General features: G+C 37.0%; 1 protein-coding gene across 4 annotated transcripts in view; it reads right to left on the reverse strand.

Annotated features, from left to right (window-relative positions):
* The window catches only part of TINAG (tubulointerstitial nephritis antigen), a 51,972-nt gene that overhangs the window by 23,362 nt on the left and 4,814 nt on the right, over nucleotides 1-23,796 (reverse strand). For all 4 annotated transcript variants that reach the window (XM_065835079.2, XM_071806978.1, XM_071806976.1 and 1 more), the window contains exons 2-8: nucleotides 23,512-23,575; nucleotides 22,450-22,539; nucleotides 20,870-20,984; nucleotides 13,768-13,891; nucleotides 11,393-11,543; nucleotides 3,528-3,708; nucleotides 3,011-3,056 (exon numbers count right to left, since the gene is read on the reverse strand). In XM_065835079.2, coding sequence (XP_065691151.2) covers nucleotides 3,011-3,056; nucleotides 3,528-3,708; nucleotides 11,393-11,543; nucleotides 13,768-13,891; nucleotides 20,870-20,984; nucleotides 22,450-22,539; nucleotides 23,512-23,575 — 771 coding nt within the window. The remainder of the gene's footprint in view (nucleotides 1-3,010; nucleotides 3,057-3,527; nucleotides 3,709-11,392; nucleotides 11,544-13,767; nucleotides 13,892-20,869; nucleotides 20,985-22,449; nucleotides 22,540-23,511; nucleotides 23,576-23,796) is intronic.

Below are 23,796 nucleotides of genomic sequence, written 5' to 3' on the forward strand. Positions count from 1 at the left end.
TGCAGAGGAGGTTGTGGAGGGAGAATTTTAAAGTGGTACAAGGGAACAGAAAAGGAGAAGAAGACCACACCAGCCTTAGTCCAGGTGAGGTTGTCAGAGGAGAAGTGAAGGGGATGAGTCATTCAAAAAATTACTGTAGAGATTTCCCTGGATCTTGTTTTGATGCCTTGGCCAAAGGGAGGCAAAGAAAAAGGGGTGAGTGCCAAGACTGCATAATTCTCTTCTCCCATGGAAGGTTTGATGTTACAGGTTCTCATCTATCATTGGGCTGAGATAGGAGAAGGTAGTCTCATTATAAATCACATTTTTCTTTGAAATCAAGGTCTCTATGTTCAATTTCAGAGAACTCTTAATCAAACACATGTTCTTGACTCTGTGAAGAAACAACATACCTAAAACGTTTCCACTGAAATGAAATAGAAAATTTTGAAGTATGTTTCCCGAATAACTTTACATGAGAGAATTTCATCAATGATTGCCTATTATGTCTACATTTAGTGTGCGTTTATATATATGTATGTCTGTGTATATATATATGTAAATATATATACTTATGTATATGTATGTATATATACACCCTGCAATCAGGAGTAGAATAATAGTACAGTGTTTGGAGTTAAGTGGGCTGGGTACATGAAATGTAGAGTGAAAAGAGAGATGATCATTCAAAGTCAAGCACTGAGATATTTTTATTTATTCAGTGACTTTGTCCTGATAAGGACCATGACTTGGACAGGATGAGATGATCACATACCACCAGTCAACTGTGTTCCCTCCCACGTAGAAGAGACTTTGCATTTTCTAAAACTAATGGATTAATTATTAATTAATCAGAAGAGGTAGCACTTTTCTTAAGGTTGACTGTAGCTCATACATGAACTACTTCAGCCATGCTGAGCTGTCAGATCTATTCATATAAATGTAGCAGATTAGAAGATTCATTCCATCATCCTCTCCTCTGTATAAAATTCTTACATAAGAATTTGTGTCTCTAGGACATACAAAGATACAAAAAAATGAGAGTAGTTGCCACAAAGGACTTAAGTGTAGCATTGTGCATTGATGTAGCCTAGTGCTTTTTCCAGATGTTTCTTGTGTCAGCAAATTAAACACTCCTTTTTTTTCCAAGATCATGATAACTGAAATGATAAGTTTTGTAGGGTCAAAGCTTTTTGTATTGTTGACAGTGTGTTAGCTTTTCTTCTGGTTGAGACTGACTAATATGACAGAAATGGTTATTTTTCTACATCAGTGCTATAACTACCAGAGTATTTCCTAAAGTCCATTTAAAAAAATAAAAAAAGGCATTTGAATGTTTCAAAGCATTAATGAAACTTCACTATGTTTATTTGAAAATGAATTTTTTTAAAAAAAGTAATATTTCATCATTTGCATCTGAAAGAGCTAACTGCTCAGCTTCTGTACTATATAAAACTGATGCATGTCAGAGAGAAATAGTCATTCAAACTTCAAAGCTGTATGACAGGAAGTTTTTCATCAAATTCTTATGCCTACTGTTTCGCAATTGTTAAAAATACTTTCATTTTCTTAATTTTGAATATGTACAAAAGCCCAAATGCACAAACAGGATTACTTTCTGCATCATGATCTTGAAAGTATCTTGAATGTTTTCCAGCTATTAAACATCACTTAGTATATTAGATGAGACTGACCATAACCACTTTGTAAATTCTTGAGGAATGGCAAGTGAATGAATAATGAAAAAAATTTCTTTTAGGAGCTGACGATCATTTGCAGGATGTTTGGAAAAAAAAAGTATCATATAGTTTTAAAATTAGAATTATGCCCTGATTGCATTTGTAGTACAAGATAGAAGAACAAATGAGTGGCATATTATTCAATCTGCCTCATTTAAAAATCTCATTATAGCAAAAAGAAAAAATGGAAAGTATATCAATTACTCAATGATATACTGTCTCAGTTATACACTGTTCTTCAGACCTTGATTTTCCACATACAACATTACTTTAAGTTGATACAGACACTTTCTCTGAAAAAAAAGCATCAACATTTCGAAAACTTATACGACTTATTGAGTGATTAAGACCTAATAAACGGCTGAATATAGATTATTTTCTGTGGAAGATTTTGTACTGACAGATTAATCAAACAAACTGTGTATACATGGATTACGAATGCAACTTTAGAGAGCAACTTGAAATTTTATCTTGAGGATCCCAATTTTTTCATTTTCTTAAAACCTATGAAAAATACTGTAATCACTTCTAGATCAAATGCAGCATGGGAAATGATATTTTCCTTGAGTAAACAAACTTTGGCAGAAGAAAAAAAGATTAATAGTATAGATCTTATTAAGTCTGAGCTTCAGATAAATTGCAACTCCCTACATAAAGAGCTTTAAGAAGTAATTTCAACTCTGTGACGCACTGGAATGAATTAAATCTTATAATCAAGACCAATTCAATAATAAATTGGAGGTTATGATAATTCATTATATAATTGTGGGCAACTGAAATGCAGAAGTATCCCTCTACAACTAACAATAGCCTTCGGACCATGAAAGGGGAAATTCTGGGAGTAAACCAATACTGAATGATTTTCTGGAGGGCCCATGAGCAGCAGCATTGCCTTGAGAGGAGGGCAGGCTTGGTGGTTTGGCCTCTGCCAGTGGGAGAATCAATCCCAGCCCTAGAGAGAAGAGCTTTGCTAACATTTAACTCCTCCTGCACAGCCCCAAATTGCTATTTCATCAATGAGCAAAGAACTTGTCATGGGAAAAAGGCACATTTCCAGCACACAGATTTTGTGCAAATTTTCAATAAATCCAGCTCAAGGTCATTCTACTCATTCTGGACTCTTGATGCAGGAGAGCTGTCTTCAGAGGCACTGTTTGCCCATCAAATGTCCCTAGATGAACTACAGTGCGTATGTCTGGCTTGTTCACTGTGGAATGCAATTTGCGTTTTCTAATATTTTGATAAAAGGCATTGTAAATTATGCATATTGTCATCTTCCAAATTTACCATACCTTGTACTGGTCCTTTGTCCATTATTTCCTGCATTATATTGGTTTCCTGAGGGGAGGCGAGAGCAGCAGCAGAGAGAGTAAGGGAAGATAGATAATACATTCTATTAAACAAAATTAAAACTCGTACTAATTTATCATTGTATAAATATATATATATGTATATATATATGGTATAAATGTACTTTTCTACTTCTATTTCTACTAGAGAATATCTGGTTTACCAAATGGACAAAACTTTCAGAAGCATGTTTAAGAAGCACTGATGCACAGTTATGACCGCATACTTTCTTTTCTATCTCTAATTTCTGCAGGACCACAAAGCAGCACCTTTAAAGAGGTGATGTAAAACTGAGAAACAATAAAGAATTCGAATTCTTCTGAAAACATAAGGACAATATAAAGGAAAATTCATACCTTTAGTTTTCAAGTAAAGTGAACATATTTCTACATGTCAGATAATTTTCAAGTCTCAAAGGAGAAAAATGGGTGAGATGATGGGTGAACAGCATGAACTTACTTTTGAGGAGACTCTGTAGTGAGAGGCACACCGGTATAACCGATTCGATTTTTCTAAAGCATTGGGACATGGCCCATTTGTATAGTTTTTTCCATATTCACTTGATACATAACAGTGATTTTCACTTGGTGGCTCCAGCTGTTTTTTCCAAAATGATGGATAACAAGCATAAGATACAACCCTGTTCAGATATGAAAAAAACAAAAAAACCACAAGAAATTACTTAAATATTTTTATTATTGCAGTTTTATTTCAAGGTTTAACTATTTTACAACTGTTGGATTTCAAGTAAACTTATAGAGTCCCTCAGTCTTCAAAAGTGTGAATGTCTCATACCTTCAACTGGAAGGTGGTTGCTTCAATTCTTACATGTGAAGTTTATGATTAAGTTTCAGTTGCAGTAGTTCTCTGGACTACGGAAAATGTGTTTCAGAACTTGTCACCTAGTACATTCATCTCATTAACAATGCGTGAATGTTCACACTGAATGAGATCAATAAATTACCAATGTTGTCAACAGGATCTATTTATCAAAAATGGCTTGTGAGATGGAAATAATTGCATCAGAGAATTTTGAAGGGAAATGAACCATTTTCTAGTTTTATCTACATTTTCTACAGGAATGCTGGTGAAAAGCTGCAGGTCTTTCTATTTCTTTTAGCTAAAAAGCCCCTGACCTTCTATTTTCCTGAAAAAATAGAGAACATTTTCCCACATTTTTGTGAACATTTGTTGGGATTAAAAAAAATTCTATATTCATTTTTTAAAGATTTGGGTAAAAATAATTGGTCTCCTATTGGAATATGATGAAATGCAGTTGTTCTTCCCAAGACAGGCATAACCCTCAGTGATTAATACCAATACCTTAATTGGTAGGGAGTATACCTCCTTAAAAGAGAACAGAACCTCTACTACTTGAAATACATGGAAGTGAAGTACAAGTTTTGAAAAATGGTAAGCTTGAAGCTTTTGTAAGTTAATGAACAATCCAACCATAAAGCAGTACTAGGGAAAGCATTTCGACAGGGCCTGGTGACAGGGTTCATCCGTCTGGAGTCGCCGGGAAAAAAAAAAAATGAATTCTCAGCGTGAAGTTGGCAGGAAAGACTTTGCCCTAGTTGAAGTACTGACAAAATACATGATATTGAAAAGGTGAGATTAGGTAAGGATCAGAGAGGTGAGACTTCTTGCAATTTTATGATTTTGCTGTTTTGCAGTAATGTTCAGGTGTTTACGCTTATGAAGTTGACATGAGTATGGGTAATATTTGCATTATCTGTTGTCTTCATTTTCCCATCACATTGCTCTTGACAGGGTTAAACTCGACGTCCAAGTATCCAGAACTAGGCTGAACTCAGACAGTGTACTTCCAGATTAAAGGAAGCTGAGGCAGTTGCTGCTTATTGGCAGCAATGAGCATCTCAAGGAAATAAAACAGCAGATTGTGTCATAATATCACAGGAGTACATGCCTGGTCTCTACAACACCTGAAAACACTGTGGCTATTTTTTAGGAAAGCATCTACCTCAAAACATTTTCTAAATGTTAAGAGAGTTTTTGCTTACTCATACACGAATTAAATTTTTCCTACCACTCATTACAATTTTGCATTAAAGCTTTCAATTTCAAGGTTTTAGAGTTTACTTTAATGAAATATGACTTATTTTAAAACTTTTAAATTAAATTCTATGTTCTATAAAGATGACAATTTAAAAATATTAAGTCCAGTAATCACTGGACAGTTTCTGTTCTAACAAAGATGTCAAAACCCCAAAAATCAGTTTATGAGAGAAACATGCAACAGCAAATGCATGAATTGTGTTTATTATTTTAAATTAAACAAAGACAAATCTTTGAATAACAAAGAAAACATCATCTGTCCAACACTTTCTCAGTTGCAGGCTTCAAAGACCTGAAGTCATTTAACACTGATGTCAGTCCAGTGATTGTAGAGGAGCTGTGATAATTCTCCTGAGGCTTAAACTCATGCTAATTTTGGATTTGAAAATCTCTAGAGTGCTAAATCAAAGGAGCTTTGAAGCACAGGTTGAGTCTCCTCATTGCATCCAAGTATGGAGAAGGGCAATGAAAATAAGATGTATTTTCCAGGAAAGGTAAGGAGTGGTTTTAGTTCTTTACCTTGACAATACATCAAATGAACTGCTTCTTCATACAGTAAGTTTGTTTCTTTCAAGTAGCTTATCCTGAATTGTTCAGCCATTTTGACTGTTGAACTAACTGAACATCCTTTTTACTTCAATAAAGTGAAGCAAACAAAACATATACTTAAAAAGCACTTACTAAGAACCTGAAATACTCAAATAAAGGGACTCTGACTCCTAGTTTTCTACATTATACTGATACATGTTTCCGAAACAATTTACACATCTCTGTGATAATGCCATTGAGACCTATCCGAGGGTTTCTTTTAAAGAGCATAATTAAATAGTTCACTGAAGCAGAATATTTTAAAATTGGTAGTCCTATAAAGAGGATATGCACTTAAGTAACTTGCCAATTATACTGAACTTACTGAATCTAAAGAACTGAAAACTGTTTCTACCCAATATGGAGGATAATTATGTTTGCCTGTTTATATTTAGTTGTTAGGATTTTTGAAATATGAGCACCTGTATGCTTCAGCTACTTTGGATAAGATACGGTGTTTTCCCATTAGCGTCTGGTGATAGAAAAAACTGACCCTGAGCTGAACATCTTTTTGCTCAGGAAGTTCTTTCTGCCCATACTAGACCAACACACCCAAGAGCTGCAAAAAGCACTAATTCTGCCTACATGAAAAGAGATTGTTCACCTGAAGTTGTTAGGCTGTTATTGGTTAGGTCTTCGGTCTACTCACAAGCAATCCCTTTAATCCTTTCTGAATGTCTAAAGGTATTCTGGATTCCAAGATTTCCAATAGGGAATGGTAAGTATTTAGGTTAAACAGGTTTTATTACTCATTTTAAAATTTCTTATGTTTTGTTTCTATTGCTGCATAGAAGGAAATCTTTGTTTTATATCTGTCTCTATATACATAATCGTTTTAGTCAGCACTGATGGCCAGATTCCAAGAGGCAGGTAAGCTGAGGAAACACAATCCTCAGAGTGTGATCTGGCATAAACAGAGCAGGAGTGGGTGGTTGCAACCCAGTTTAAGGAGTGGTATGAGACCTCAGGTGTACTTAGAAACACTTCAGAGACAACAGAGGAGAAATTCATCCCTGCGATAGGAATTTTCCCCCCTCTTCTTTCAGTTGGATTGTCCCACTGGAGTGTCATAGATTCTGCATGGATGGGTCTTATATGGCATAGAGGTGAAGCACCAAACAACGCTGTGTGCAATTCAGAGACGGGAACTCATTCTCAACTAACAGTCACTTTTGAGTCTTTTCACTAACCGTATTTTCTGCAGTCATGATTAACATAATTTGACAGGTCTTTGCTGAAACAGAGTTTGTACATGCTGAAGCATCAGAACAACAGTAAACATTAAACGCTTTTCAAGGAGAAGACCTTGCTGGAAGAGTCAGTGAAGAAAAACAGAGATAAATGTTAATATGTTTAAGTGTATGTGTACACAAACATCTACATAAATACTCCTAGGAGCAAGCAGCACCCAGAGAGAAGTAGCAAAGGCTCCAGTGTGTTCATACATTCTTGGTAGAATTCATCTGAAGTCATGTTTATGTGTTCAATCTAATGAAAAATGTTGTGTTTTTAGTGTATTTGTATGTTTCAATTGTGAGATGAGAGCATAACCTAAAACATTATATTATGCTATTAACAAGTTGTCCAAAACTAATAATACCCTTCTCATACCCTGCAACTGCTAAGAGCCCAAGGTACGAATCAGACCAAGCCCTGATTAGAAGTAGTATTTGCATTCAAGTGTGTAGCCTTTTTAGTACTTGAAAATGAAATGTTTCTTTCTCATTCTTAAAGACTATAAGTTTTTAATTTCCTTTAGCAGATAACATAGATGTTTTCATACTACATTGATTCCTCCCAAATTACGGCTTGTAACTGAAATGTCTAAATTTAATAATAACTAGAAATAGAATACAGATTTATTCTTTAATTAAAGGAGGAGGACAGAAATAAAGAGTGAGATTCCAGCAGCAATTCAGCTCCACTTATAGCACAGTTCACTGTCAATTGGGTGCTCAGTGATTCTGAAAAGTCAGGTCTCAGCACTGTCTTAACCTCATTGAGCTTTATGGAAGTCTTCAATTGGCTTAACTGGGGATAGATTAAACTAGCACTCAATTTTCCTGAAAATCTATCAAAAACCTGAGATAACCACACTTCAGAAATCAGAAAACCAGAAGCTTTAAAGGGGCATTGTACACCTGCTGTGAAAATTTACAGTCTCATACAGAAAATCAATGTGCTTTTTCCTTATTGCAGGGTATGGAGATAATGAAAAAAAATGATTGCAATATACTGACTCACAATAGTCACCTGAAATTGTGAGGAAACTAGCACTATTTAACAGGGTTTATTCAAAAAACACTTTACACTATAAATTTTCATTTTTTCATTGTCAAAGGTAAACGGTTATTGGTTATGGGGTTTCAGCTATAAAAATGATTCTATTATCAGTTCCAAAATTTTGCGATGGTTCTCACAACTATCCTGCAGATTGTTTGCTCAGATAGCTGCAAGAAGCTGGTGAATACCATGAGGCATCTCAGATGACTGAGCAATAACGTAAGTACTTCAGACTTTGGAGGCGAACAGACAGTTCACAGGTGTGCTCTGGTGAGCTGAGGTGCCCTGTCTGTTTGCTTCCAGGCTTCCATCAGCCAGAAAGCTTGCTCTTTCACACCACTTTCACACTCACACTCTGTGGTCAGTCAGGGAGCATCTTCTCACTACTACATTTATACACCAGCACGAGCTCCTGTGTGGGTACAGCTGGGCTGATAACCAAGTGCCTCATACAGCTTCAGCCTGCCTTGCCTTCCTTGTAGAAATAAGCTAAATCTTACGTATTTTAGATGTCTTTGCAGAACAGTCTGTGTCACTAGCCACACTGCTTCAGGTAAAAAACTGCTTCTGGTATAGGAAAAATCTTATTATGGAATCATGGTGGTTATGCCTGTGCAGGAATAGCAGTCAGAGGGAACAGAAAACTAGGAGGCTGTCCTGTTGCTGTGCTCTTTAGAGCTTTTCCTCTAACAATAGCTTGCTCCAACTGTTGTAGATGTAATACTTATTAAAATGTATCTCTCATCTACACTGAAAGTTCTTGTGCTTCTATTCTTAACATGGTGGATAAGCAAACAGTTCAGTGAGAAAGTGTTGGACTCTCTCCCTTAAGAGCATGAGCTACTGATCAAAAGGGGGCTGTTCTTCTACTTACAGAAAAGTGTTGCTTAAAATGTTAAGCTAAAACTTTCATTTCTTCATGAATGAAGCCTTTGCTTTTACCCACATGAGGTTCTGTAATCACTGATCTAACAAGTCTCCCACTCAAAACCTAGATCAAAACTAGTTCAGTGTTTAAACCCTGAGACAGAAACACAAAAGAACACTTGATGTAAACTCCCCCATAACAACACAAAATCCTTGTCAGATCAGAAACAGTTTGGTACACTTCAAGAAAGCAGAATGATCACTTTATATACTGTGTCCGTGTGAATGACAGCACTTTAATCTTCAGTTGGATCCCCACGTTGATGCATCACAACTGACATACTTCTGCTCTTTCCATGATCGGTTTCTTTGTTGTTTTTATTTTTTAAATGAAATTAAAATTTGTCAGACAGCATACCTGAGATCTCTCTATCAGTATCAGGTATATCAAAGACAAACTGAGGGATGAGAGTGTAGGAAAGTGAGAGAGGAAATAGATTTTGGTATGGATTAGGAAGTAAGAAAGTATTTCTCGTAATGTGAGAAAAAGTGGAATTTAATTATTCAATGTATAAAATCTGGTTATTGCAAATCCTTCTGGAAGCCATGAAGTTGAAGTAGTTGACTGGGAACAGGCAAGACAGATTTATCATACCAAATTATGTCTCTCCCTTATGAGATGATCTGACTGTGATGAGATAATTGCCTTCGTGGAGAATAAGAAAAGTAGTGGCTATCATTTATTTTGACTTCAGTAAGATTTTCAGCATGATCTGCTGTAGTCTTGTAGCTCAGTTGGAGAGATATTGGACTGAATAAGTCACTTATAAGGTCAGTGACTGAACTGGACTGGCGCACTGAAAGGTCAACAGATCAAAGTGACTGGTGTCGGTTTACTAGCAGCATTCCTCAGGAGTCAGTGCTGCTGCAGCAACACTGTTTTGTATCTCTATTAACACTCTGCTCAGTGGGACATAAGGCACTCAGTAATTTGTGAAGGATGCCACATTGGTGTGGAATGGTTAGTATGGGTCACTCAGAGTGATGTTGGAGAAATGAGCTGACAGAAACCTCAAGAAGTTCAGCAAAGACAAAAGCCAAATCCTGCCTCTGAGCTAGAAGTTCACATGCAGCAGTACTGGCAGGACACTGCCTGTGTAGAAAGCAGTTTCATGGAGAAGGACCGGGGATCCAGAAAGTTGGATGTAGATCAGCAGAGGGCCCTCTCAGCAAAGGTGGACAATCTATGCTGGGTTGTGCTAGCAAGAACATTGCCAAGACATTGTGAAAAGATATTATTTCCTTCTAATTGTCACTTGTGTGGTTACAACTGGAGTACTGTGCTCCGTTATGTGATCACCAGTAAAGACACTGACAAACTGAGCAAGTCCAGTGGAAGGCACTTAGGGGGCTAAAGCATATGATATGCAAGGAGGGACTGAGGCAGCTGGATGTGTTCAGCCCAAAGAAGAGAAGGCTAAAAGGGGTTCTAATTACTGTCTTCAACTACATAAGGAGAGGTCATAGAAGAGACAGAACAAGACTCTTACTGGAGATACACGGTGAAAAGCTGAGAGGTACCAGTCACAAATTGTACCAAGGAAAATTGCTGTTTATATATAATAGAGAAAAAAGAAAAGTTTGGCCACAAGAATTGTCAAAGACACCTGCTGCAAGAAAGCATGCACAGAACCTCTGTCCTTGGAGATAATCAAAACATCATCGGGGGCATGGCCTGAGCAGCCTGATCTAATTTCAGAGTTAGTTACGCTTTGAGCAGGACATTGGACTAGGTAACCTTCAGAAGTTCATTCCAACTTAAATCATCTGTGATTCTATGAATTATTATGTGTCATTTTAAAAACTTGTAGCTCCTCATGTTAACCTTGCTTAGTTCGAATTGAGGGAAGAAGGATCTACAGGTATAGTCCTTGCCAGTGTATTGCATTCTGGAACAATCTTGGGGTGGGATCACTAGAATTTGTTTTATAGAAAAATGTTTGACCATTTTGAATATTCAAAATGTTGTCTCATGCAACTGGCTGCTTACTCACAGTTGTTAAACGTGAAGAGTCTTTATCCCAATAACCTTTGAATTTTTGAGTCTACTCATGGTATTTGACATCAAAAACCTTTCTTGTTTGTTTTGCTGTTAGAAAGGCTAATGTTTCCTCATTTGTGTTACAGATAATGCCAACATCTAGATTTAACAAGGTTTAAATGGGAGCTAGGTGGTTGCAGAGTTTTCTCACCAAGAGCTCTCATTCAAAACAGTCTTCACTTATTTCTTTGGGAAAGCTTCATAGTTTCTGAGCTTCACGAAGGTGGTTTAAAGAAGGTGTACATGAGAGATAGGGGTAGTCTTGATGGAATAACACAGAGCTAAATGCCTCTTTTTGAAAAGTCAGAAATCAACATTGTAACATAAGCATCATTGTAACATAAGCAACATTGTAACTTAAGCAATTTGTTCAAGCTAAAATAATCTGGACAGATAAAATATTTACCCATGTGTTTTCAGGTATCTCCAAGCACTATCAATACTTCCACCATTACATCCGTGTTGATTCCTGGTATCACAAGAGATCAAATTCTGAACAGAAAGGTTGTCTGTGATCTGACCCTCAGAATGAATAGTTATTCTATCTGCCGCAACACCTGTTTGGAAATAAATTTTTTTGTTATCAGAAAGAAATAATTACCCACAACTTCATGCTGGTTATTGTGACTGAAACACATCAGTATTTTCTGTCTGTGCAGATATCTTTACAAAAAAATACATAAATATTCTGTACACACTTTAGAGAGAGAGGATTGCAACACTACAAAGCACCATGAGCAACTTTGCTGTAATATTTTATATCCATAGACTTACTGGTTATCATAAAGTCCCACATGTCTAATCATCAGATGAGGTGTTTCATAATTTATTCTGATAGTCTTTATCATGTTTGTAAATGCATATTTATCTCTGGTTAACTTCAGCAAGCAATGCAAATACTTTCCCACCTCTCTAGAGCTGAATCTCCAAATCTCTTTTCGTTATTTCTACCTTTCCTTCCTTTATTTGAAGAAAAAAAAAAAAAAAAAAAAAAAAAACAAAGAACAGTCCTATGAAGAAGAAACATCAAACCTGAAAGTATGTATTGATTTTACTGGAAATAATATTCAGAATTGTTCACATTACTGTGGAAATGTGGGATTCATTGGACTTCCTTCCCTTATTGCAGGAAATTATTCTTCAGAGACAGACACCTTAGATATCTGAACTCAATCAGATAGTCGTGATTCTGAGTACTAATACATTTATACACTGATTTAAAGGGAGAGTAGGTTAACTGAGTTGTAGGTGAAATTTAAACCACTTCTTTAAACCACAATGAAACAACTAATTCCCAATCCTAGTTGTTAACCTGTGTTTAAATTAGCACTTCATTGTTGAGCCTAAAAATAATCATAAAACAAACAAACAAAACCAAGCCAAAACAAAAACAAACAAATAAAACCAAACAAACAACAAAGAAACCCCAAACAACAACAACAAATTCCCACAAACTGTCAAAATCTAAATCCTCATCAAAATCAACACTGATTTCAGTGAAGTTTGGACAAGACTTCAGAAGAGTCAATCTGCTACTGGCAGTTGACAATGGCCATGTTTTGTGCTTTTGTGAGGTGTCATAGGTGTAAAAGTTTTTCACTTAAGAGTTTTGGAATACTTATAGGAATCACTCAGTATAAGAAGAAATGATACAGCAGTGCTTGCCCATTCATTGAGCAACAATTAATCTTACAAAAAAGGACTGAAAATTCAAACTGAAAATGTTAATGTACCTAAAAAGCATGGGAAGATATCTCATAATATTTAGCATTGAAAATAATTACATGAATGAAAATCAGAAGATTCACTTATCAAAGGGAAAATTTAGACTGAATATCTGGAAATTATGTCAGTGACCTTTGTTCATCTCTGCAGTAATCTGTCAAGAGAGCTTCTAGAAGCTGTCTTGTTTTGTCCTTTAAAATTACACTGGACAAGATATATTGGTGAGAGAGTTATGTTCAGTCTGGCTTTGGCAGGGAGCTGGGACTACCTGACCTAATTCCTCCTCTTATTGCTGTGATTTAAAGTGGTAGTTGCAGAAACCTGAACCTGTGAGGACTCACTGGCTAGAACAAGTCATAAAGGTTGATTGCATAGTTTTTTTCTCTATATATATCCCAATGTGTATTGAGATTTATTACAGTGTAAGAAAAATCAATGTAGCTTCTTTGGAGAAAGTGACATGAACATTTGTGTCCATTTTTCATAAAAGCAGTGGTTGTAGCATGAATTTGAATTGCATTACTAAAATTTCTTTGCTTACAGAATTTGAAAATAGTTTATTCCACAAATATCTGAGGAGTTTCAGGGTATTCTTCTCATAAAATTATCAAAAATATTATACTTAATTTACTTCAATAACAAGGGCTGGACGATGGCAAATGTATTATGCAAATATATAAATATATAGATAAAACATAAAGCATTCCTGTTTTAAGTTTCAAGTCAAGCATGTACTTGTGCAACTAAGGGATGCAGACTTTTTAAAAGTTACTCTACCAGTTACGATAAACTGCATTAGGCAATTAATTCTCTACTTTCTGTCATCAAAAACCGCTCTGTGTTACACAAGAAAAGGAAACAAAGCTCTACAGCTCAAATTGACTTTTGAAGTTTTTGGAACAACTTGAAGGGAAAGTTATAGTAATTTCAAATGTTGCCATTTGCTGATAAAAAGTGAAGAGCAAGCTGAAATTCCTTCATTACTAGTCACTACAAATTCTTATCATACACCTAACATATAATGACAATTTAAAGATGAAAAAAAAAAAAAATTACTTGCGGTTGAAAAAGCCCAGGATGCTCCACAGTTTCGTTGATCCAAAGGATCATGAATCCACTCAGGCCACGCATAAGTGGCTGCAAAAAACACAGGAAATTTTTCTTCTGGAAGTGAGCTTCCCTAAAACAAAATGTAGGAGATCTAGATATGTTCCATTTTGTAATATTTCCTTAAATTTTACCCTAATTTTGTTTTTAAAATTCTGAATTTTTAAAATTGAGAAAACCATAAATATTGGTAGCTGTGGTTCCGTGAATATCCCTATTGCTGTTAACCTGCGACTGGGTGCTGTAGACCTTTTGAGAGACAGGAGTTTCTTTCACTCCACCAGCTGAGCAGGAAAGCTGAGCTCCACAGCTGCCAGGCTGAATAACTTGTCCAGTTTCTCTCTGATTCTTGTCTCAAATAACATTTCCCCATGAAACGCATGAATTATGACCCAACTGTCATTTTTTGCAAGAAAAACCTTCTGCTATAAATAGCAGTGAAGTTAACTACCTGTTACCCTATTGTCCTTAACATGTGGCTGCAGATAGGAAATTTTAGTTACCCCAGGGTAGGCATCAATAAAATATATCATTGATTTGTCTTTTACACAGGTTTTTCAACCTCCAGCACTTATTCTCATTCCAGAGTGAAAATCAGTGATTTTCCTTCTGCTTTGCAATCTGACGTTGAGCTGCTGAGAATTCATGGTCTGCTCGGTAAAGCCACTGAGACAGCCATTTTGGCATATTCATCTCTCAGCCTTAATTTATGTCCCCCAAGCTTTGCACAAATATCCCCATATGCAAGAACCATCTGGTATAATTGCTAATAGTCTGCTCTGTGTTCAGCATAGCAAAACCATTGACCCAATTTTTTTTTTCACTGTTGAACTTTATGGAATGATTGCTTATGCTACACAGGGAAGCAGGAATGGCCATACAGAATTACAGTATTAGTCCATGCAAGCTTATCAGGTTGTCTCAAACTGTTGTTGATAACATGTGTTTCAGAGGAAAACACAATATACAAAATATGATAATCTGCTCCTAAGTAAAATATACCGTGATGCTTCTTTTTCATAAGCAGGCTCATGCCCTGAAGGTCAATGCCTTCTATCCTGTTCAATATCCTTTATTTTATTTCAACTTAGTTTCCTAATTCTGGGTGTCCTTGCTGCACCATTTTTCTAAATTGTTTATGTGACTTATGAGACTACATAACTTTTCCTAAGAGGATTTAAACATTTGAACCCAGTTCTTTCAAACTAATTCTGGACTCTTTGGGGAACCAAAGCTTACCGCTTGAGCAGCATCCAGATCACTTTGTTCCATATGCAGTGCCCCCATCCAGCTTGTATGCCTGGATTTCCTTCCCACAGAAAACCCAGGGTTTCAAAGAGTGAGCAAGTGAAAAAAAAGCTTGTACCTCAGGTCTACGTCTGATATTAGACTGGGATTCAGGCCCAACAGAAAGATTGACACAGTCTGTGCATATGCCCAGACCCAGTTACTATCAAGCGCTCCTAGGTTCACTAATTAAGATGTGACATGTGAGTCCTAAACACCATTAGCCATTTTTAAAGTATACTGCAAGTTGTTAAGTCACTTAAGTGCTCTTGAAAATTTTACCTCCACCCATAACATCCTGGTCATCTTTTAAAACTTGCTAAAATATTAATCTCAATATTTTAATTCCTTTCAAAAATCTACTTTTAAAAAGCTGGTTAGATACACGGGACTTGCAACCTCAAATGATGCACAGAAAACAACAGCTAAGGTAAAGAACATGTTGCTAAATTATCATTATGTTCATTATCAATGAGAAGGCACAAGATTTGCTTTGAAGAGGAATCATACTGACCTATACAAATAGTGTTTCTTTTACATGCTAAATCAATCAATGAGTAAATAACCAAAATTTGGCAAATATTATTTGGCATACTTATGTGGACAATGGCCCCGTACAATATTACAAATGAAAAAAGGTTGGGCCAGATGATCCTTAAGGTCCCTTTCAACCTGGTATTCTATGATTCTCTACAATTATATGAAATGAGGCAGTTGAGAAAAACAAGATTTTAAATAGAGCTTTGGTCTGAGCCAATGTGTTACTTTACATATTCCTAAACTACTGCCAATGTATTTAATAGCCTCATGTTGCAAATCCCAGAGCAAATCCCTCATTAACCCTCAACCTTGTCTTTTGAACATGTAGCATTGACCTGTAGCCAGAAACATTAGATTTTTGTTCGGGAAATTACTACCCTGATATTGAGAAACATTGCTGTTCTGTGACAAATAGTAAGTCTAGGCAATTCTTTCTCAATGTATGTTCCATGGACCACCATCAGCACAATGAAATCAGAAAAGATGACTGGCAAACTATTTTTAAATCTTTCTGTGTATTCTCTGCAGTGAAGTTAGTAGTCTGGCCAAAGCAGGAGGGTAAGAGGTTATAAAAGTACACTCATACTTCAGTTATGACTTGAGTAAAGTTAGCCCATCAGAGAAAAAAGGACGAAGATTAATGAATTTGAAAATAGTTTTCCTGAGGGAAAGCAATATTTTTTTAATGTAGGAGAAAAGTTCTGGATATCACTTGCTTTGTACGGTCAAAATGGGCGTGTATGCTCTTCAGTTTGCAAGGGGAGATATACAACTGCTGAGCTTTTTTACTAGGAAAAGTTGTATGCCAGAGGAACCATTATACATATTAGACATGTGAACTATAAGGCAAGGGTTGGTGTACTTTGTATACCTTCACATTGCCTTTACAAGTTCTTTGACACTTAATCTGAAATGGTACCACATAACTATGTATTCTATTTTCTCATCAGATGACACCTGAGCACCTTGTCGCCAGCAGGTGCAGAACCAACCATGGCGATGCACCTCCTGCCGGACCACCAAACGTCTATCACAATGTGTTTTAAAGGCATGGTGGTTATTTTTGTGCTATACAGGACTTCAAAGAATGATGACACTCTTTCCTGCAGCGGGTAAATGTTTCAAAACGTCTTCTCTGGTAGTTTTAGTTGTTGGTCTGCATTCAGCCTAGCCATACTCCTCTGGAGTAGAGGTTCCTCAGTTCAGATTAAGTTCTTGTTCCATGTCATTGTCTTTTAGGTATTCTAATGTGCAAAACTATCTTTTCCAGACATAAAGAACACCTTACTGAGCAGGTATAGACTTTTAGTAATAGCAGAGCTTTAAAAAGCTCTATGAACAACTTGAAGAAGCTTGTGTTTTCCCGGAGATGAAATGTAGCACTGTCAAACTGTACTTGAAGCAATGTTATAAATCCATGTTTGTGGTTGGATATGTCAGTCAAACAAACAACTAATAAGACTGTAGTCCACAACCAAACATTTCAACACCACTGAGATCTAAGACTCCACTGTAGATGTAAAGTGATTAACACAGAAGGGCTTTACATTCTTGAATCTTTTTTTTTTTGATACAATTGAGTAAAGACTTCCTTCTACACAAAAATGGTTTTCTCAAGCATCCCAAAAGTACAGTAGAAAATAATCAGAATGGCAGGCCCTTAGGTACCGGAAACTGTCATCTGTTCCCTAAACATTAGATCAAGTAGCATGCTGAAGAAATCCTTTTTATTTAAAGTATTAAAATTTAAAAAAAGGGTGGATGTTTTGGGTTTTTTACACAGACTAGCAAAGCTACCAGTTTTTAATCAGGTAGGCACAAGATAGAGCCAAACATTCATAGACCAAAAAATTCCTGAACACGAGTTGTAGCATTTTTATCAACCAAACATATTACTTTGGGTTAATGACTTGCAGTTTTCTCACCTGCAAACTGGGAAAGACAGTAATAATCACAGAGAATGAATGAATATTTAATTAGTGCCAATTTATCCAGAGTATGTAACCAGTACTTTGGCCTGAAGGTGAATTATTACTCAACAAACTCACTTAAAGTTCAAGCCATTACAGTTTGGAGAATGTCTCTGAAAAATACTAGAAAGTCATTATTTCTGAGTTTCATCAGTCACATCTTTTTACTCTCTTCTGAGCTGCCACCTAGTTACAGATGAAGCTTAATGGAAACACTGTTGTGAATATTCACTTGTTTTTCATCACTTTGGACTTTTTAAACGTGTTAGTATGCATCGCAGGATATCAGTGACAGAACTTTATTCATGTAAGCTGAAGCAGAGACAAGTGTCTCTTAAAATCTGGTAAGATAGTTGTCTAAGAAGTGCCTGGAAGATAACTCCATGGCTACTGTTGGTTTGCCAATTGGAAGAATCTGTCCATGTACCCCTGGTGATCCCAATCTGTGCTATGAAATTGCTGGATTTTGCAGTGATTATAAATATGGAGGTGGCTATGAGTGGAAAAAAACCTTTTTTTAAAATGTTTTTGTGAAGTGTTAAAATGTATCAGAAGTTCCCTGCCGCAGAACAAGGATTGTAAAGAGATGATGTTCTTCTAGAAAACTATAGAAGGTGGTAGAATCAGGGAGATTTGGAGCTTCACAGGAAGCTTCAGAGAAAAACATTTTACATCAAGACTAGCCAAGACTGAAACCATTGGTTTAGGAGCAAGAAAGTTCTAATATTTCTGAAGAGAAGCCATAGGTAGGAGACAGGCTTATGTACAATTTGGAGCAATTTTCTGTGGGCTCAAAGAATTCTCCAGAAGCTGAGAAAGTCATACAGATATTATTTTATATTTTTAGCTTTTGTAAGTAGAGAGAAAGACTATTTAGACTCCTGTGCAAAGCCTGTGCTTCCAGCAAGCTGTAGGACTTCCTAAGGGATAAATGCATGAATGTGCAAAGCTGGATTTCTGGAGAATCATAGAATGCTAGGGATTGAAAGATCGAAAGATCATCTAGTCCAATCCCCCTGCCAGAGCAGGAACACCTAGATGAGGCTACACAGGAAGGCATCCAGGCAGGTTTTGAATGTCTCCAGAGAAGGAGACTCCACAACCTCCCTGGGCAGCCTGTTCCAGTGCTCTGTCACGCTCACTGAGAAGAAGTTCCTTCTCAAGTTTAAGTGGAACCTCTTATGTCCCAGTTTAAACCCATTACCCCTTGTCCTACCATTGTTTGTCACCTAGAAGAGCCTGGCTCTATCCTCGTGACACTCACCCTTTGCATATTTGTAAACACTAATAAGGTCACCCCTCAGACTCCTCCAAACTAAGGAGACCCAGCTCCCTCAGTCTTTCCTCATAAGGAAGGTGCTCCACTCCCTTAATCATCTTGGTTGCCCTATGCTGGACTCTCTCCAGCAGTTCCCTGTCCTATGCATTGAAGAATGCATTGAAGCTCCTGGGGTGTATGGCGTTGCCAAAAGTAGTTGGGTTGTAGCTCACAGATTTTGTAAAAAGACAGTGGATATGGAAAGGATGACTGAGTAATGTGTCAGTGGAACAAAGGCCATAAGAAGTGCAGCAAAGCAGCTGCAGGAAACTTAATAACACCAATTCAACAGGCTGGACATAATGCAAGACCAGTGAGTGAACAGCTACCCCGAACTGGCTGCAAGAGAGGAAATATCATAAAGAATTTCTTACATCCTTCCCTTTCTCATTTTCCTAGGTTGGATCTGTCTCACCTAACTAGATATCTAGTAATATAGATGTCAATCTATGAGCTGGGTACATAGTATCCATTTTTTGCTTATGCTATATGATCATCACACTGTATTTTCTCAAGGATAAAACCAACAACAGCAACAGCATCTCACACCCAACTCTCTTGACCCTCAGTGCAGTTCACTGGCAACCTGTGGCAGATGTCCACTAGATATTAATGAAAATCTTTTATGTCATTTTCTTACTTTGACTTTCCATCTTCAACTGAGATGAACCCTTTGGCTGCACAGTAGTCTAAGTCTAGCAAATCACCCAAGGCATGACTCCAAAGCTTAATTTATTTCAGTTTCTTACTCTAACAATACTCCATAGTGTAATTTTGAGCAAGGTGGCCAATCTGAGCCACTGTAGGTAGATAACCTTCTGTGGGACACAAGAACAGTCTGCCTCAGGCAAAAGGGTTAGGGTTGTTAAAATTGCTGAAGAGACACATCGTCCTTCCTCTCTCACCCAAATTCCCTCTCAAGTGGTAGCTCTGCACTACTCTCCCCACAAGACCTTTCATGATGCGGAAACCCTCCCAGCACACACTTAAACAAGCATCAATAATGGACTTTAAATAGATAATCAAATGGCATCACTTGCCTGAGCTATATAAAGGCAAAGATAAAAACCTGTTATATTTAATGTCATTTGCAAACCTTGGATCTATCTACTTATTCCTACAAGTTTTCTAATTTCATCATGAAGAGTTAGTTAGCTTTTCCAGTCTATGATTTCCACAATTGCAGGTCTTCTAAGAAAGAAGCTAACTGATCCATAGCATTGGAAAATCTACTTTGGGTTCAATGACTATGTCTTTCTTCTTTAATTGCTTAACCTACCTATGTAACTTAAAGTATATTCACTTTGCTGCAGAACTAATTTGACCATGAATATGTGATAAGAAATTTATTAATAATTTAGCTATCGTGAAAATGGTCAAGGCCAAGAGGTTTAGAAAGCTGGTAGTTAAGAATCACCTCATTTTCCCATGCTTCCCATTATTTTTATTTCCATTCAGCCAAAATCCCAGCCTCCTAATGCATCTTTACATAGTTTGATCCTATGGGCTTTCAGACCTTTTTTCAAAGATCGCTGTTTAGTGACAGCCATCAACCTTAATGAACTATGCCAAGTTTTGATTGGTTTGGTTTTTTTTCTTTAATGGTTACAGTTATGTGTGCAATGATTAGCAAGTGAAGAAGATCAGAGGCAAATATCCTAAAGAAGCAAAGATTTCAAACACCAGTGATCTACAATGCAGTACTGAAACGTTAATATTGGTGCACAGCTTCCCAATAGTTAGCATTTGCTTTTGCTCCTCCTTGTTTGATTTCTGTGAAATAGGACCACACTCTCTATGGCTTGGAGAACTATTCTGGGAGCTTCTTACACAATATGGAAGCATTTAGTGTTAAATCGTAGTCTTGTAATTGTTCACATTTATTTTTCCATGTGATAAAGTTATGAAAAAAAATTAAGTTATACATGACACTTACAGGAGATTCTTTCATATTCAGCAAGGAATGAGATGGAGGGAATGTGCCCAGGCGCTTTTTGAAACCTTCTTCCACTGTCATTCCCCAGAACTGACTGTAGTTGTCAGCTTTCCATCTTCCTCACAGACAGGAAAAAAACCCAAACAAACAAACACCAAAACCCAGGTTAGAGATATTGTTCACGTTAATACCTTTCTCCTTTATAAAAGCACCACTAATAGTAACATCCAGAAATATATCTTTCAAATTGCAATTCAAAACCTTGCATTTAATATGTCTAAGAGAATATTTATTATGGACTCTTCCACCGTGAATGAGCATAGGATAGAGCAACACAGTAGTATAAGAAAAGTGACGATTTGAGGTCAGTGTTGTGTAAGCTTGCAGGAGACACACATGTAATGCTTCAGAGAAGTACTGAAAAACAAGATGTTCACTTATAACAGTTCCTGTGGTCTGAAAGTTATGTTCACATTATGCTTCAGACCAGATGCCCACAGAGAACTAACAGCTTCATGTAGTGGATTACATTGTCTTGAAGCTCTGGTGCACCAGCAGTGAGACACTGTTGAACCCAGCAGAGAGCCCAGCTGACACCTTCTGGATGAGTTTTACACCAAGACCCAGGGTGAGAGAAAGGGCTCCCCATGGCTCATTAATTAGTTTCTCCCTGCTCTCAGGTAGACTAGACCCAGATTGTAGTACTAACTGTACACTGTATATGCAACAGAAAAAAAATACCTTGCAGCTATACACACTTGGAACACACTGAAACTCTGAGCCATGGGGGAAAACATTCTCTTTCCCCATTTCTTTCTTTGTGTATGAGAAACAAGGAGGTGGGATTCGTGCTGCCTGACTAATAAGAAACTTGATTGCTCTTGGTCTACCTGCAGTCATTGAAGAGTGCAAACATCTGCAAAAGTTATATCTCAGGTGGGTTTAACTACCCTGTGGCAAACCTTACTGCTTACCACTGACATGAGACAGGTGAAGGGCTCCGGGTACCTGACTTAATTGTCTATCCTAACTCAGTTGGTTTGAATGTCTCCCATGAAGTACAAAATCTTTCAGCACTGAGTCACAGTTTGAAACCTGGGTAGGCTTCATTGGTGAATTTAGCACCTCATCTCCCAGGGAGACAACCCCTGTATCTCTGTCTGTAAACAGCCAGCAGGCCCCCTCTTGGTCCTCATTTGATCCATCCTCTTTTTCAAGGTCCTGTTATAGGGAATGATGCTCTTGAGAGAAAAATGACTTTAAATATATATCCCAATTAGTAAGTAAAGTGAAACATAAGGGAAGATGACCTAAATAGCATTTAGTGAGAAAAAAAAAAAAAACTGTACTAAATTTGGAGAATGCTTTAAATAGATATTTACAATGTCAACTCTTACCAGCATGAGACTTTCGGTATCTTTCCATTTAAAACTCTATAATCTGCCAGAGATTAAGGAAAGCTTCTCAGATGTTGATGTAATTGGGTAAGGAAGGGACATGGAGAACTGCATAACTTGTGATTTGCACATACATGCAATACAGTGGTTTACAACAAAACCTTAAAATAAAAGTGTTCTCACCCATAATCTCCAGAATTGATGTGCTGAATTAAGTCTTGACGAACTAGGCATACTTCTTTTGAACACTTCCAGAGACTTTGGAAGCATTTACTGAAACGGCAAGAATATCACTGAGCGGAAAACAAATCGCCAAAGGAAAAATGTGCATTTTGACAGCAGAAGGAAGATGGAGGGGAAAAAAAGCATAAACAACATAAATGGCACATAATATTTATGAAAACACCATGGTACTTCACACTGCTTCGCTACCTAATGAATCCTAACCAGAACAAGGTGGGAAGGTTTACAGCTTGTGGTAAAGGTCATATTTAAAAAATTTTGCTTCTGTCTTCCTGAGACCAAATGAGGGGAAAAAGAAAAAAACAAAAAAAAGCCAATGTCCTGTAAATCAGAGGCTTTGAGGAAACCTTGCTCTAAGGACAATGGGCCAAAGCCAGGTCAGTGGGGGCCCCAGTTCTGTCCCCAAGCTGGTCTGGGGCTGGAGTTGCAGGACTGGGTTTGGAGAGGCAAAGCGGGAGGCGGCTCAGCCAGCTGACTGCCAGGCTGGCAGCAGAGGTAGCCTGCCCACTCCTTCTCCTCCTATCCCAAGCCAAAGAAAGAGATGCTTATCCCTTTCCTACATCAATCTACATACATATATATACATATTCTTCCCTTCTGAAATAGTGTCAGTGCTCATCACTCATGCAAAAGAAACAGAGGAAGACATTTTAAAATAATCCCCTAAACTTTACTGACCAGGTCAATGAGTAGGTTGAAGCTGAAACCATTTCTACTCTGGTCAGAGTCAGCAGATCGACTGAGCAGGAACAGAATTAGGCCAGTGAGGAAGAGACTTTAATATTCTCATTTTCATGTCTCAATTAGAAAGTTTGTGGATCTCTTGCCATTCTTTTAAGTCAGCTGCAGTCTATTTCTACAATACCTTGATGCAGCACTAGTCTTCCAGCCATTTTGATTTGATTACATATTTAATAAGAATTTAAGAATGCTCATTATCTTAATTCCTGTTTCATGACATACGCTAAATAAAATTTAATTTGCTGTTCTCTGAAACATTACCAGGAATTGCAGTTGTCTTTAATTATTGTTCCTTCTCCATAATATCGGCCATCTTTATAACAACCTGCCAACATAACATAAAGATATGTGAAAAAGAATCATATTTGAAGTGAATTAACTCAAAAGTCTCTCTGTTATGGAATTAATTGTTTGTATGCAGTATGCATAAACAGTTGAAAGTCAGCAACAATTATTTAAAGTCTCTTCCAAGTAATGAAGGCAGTTTGACATATTTTAATTTTTTACCAGGTACATTATCATTTATAGTAAACAAAAGAGTAACAT

The sequence above is a fragment of the Patagioenas fasciata genome, chromosome 3 (assembly GCF_037038585.1).
Source record: "Patagioenas fasciata isolate bPatFas1 chromosome 3, bPatFas1.hap1, whole genome shotgun sequence".
Lineage (NCBI taxonomy): Eukaryota > Metazoa > Chordata > Aves > Columbiformes > Columbidae > Patagioenas > Patagioenas fasciata.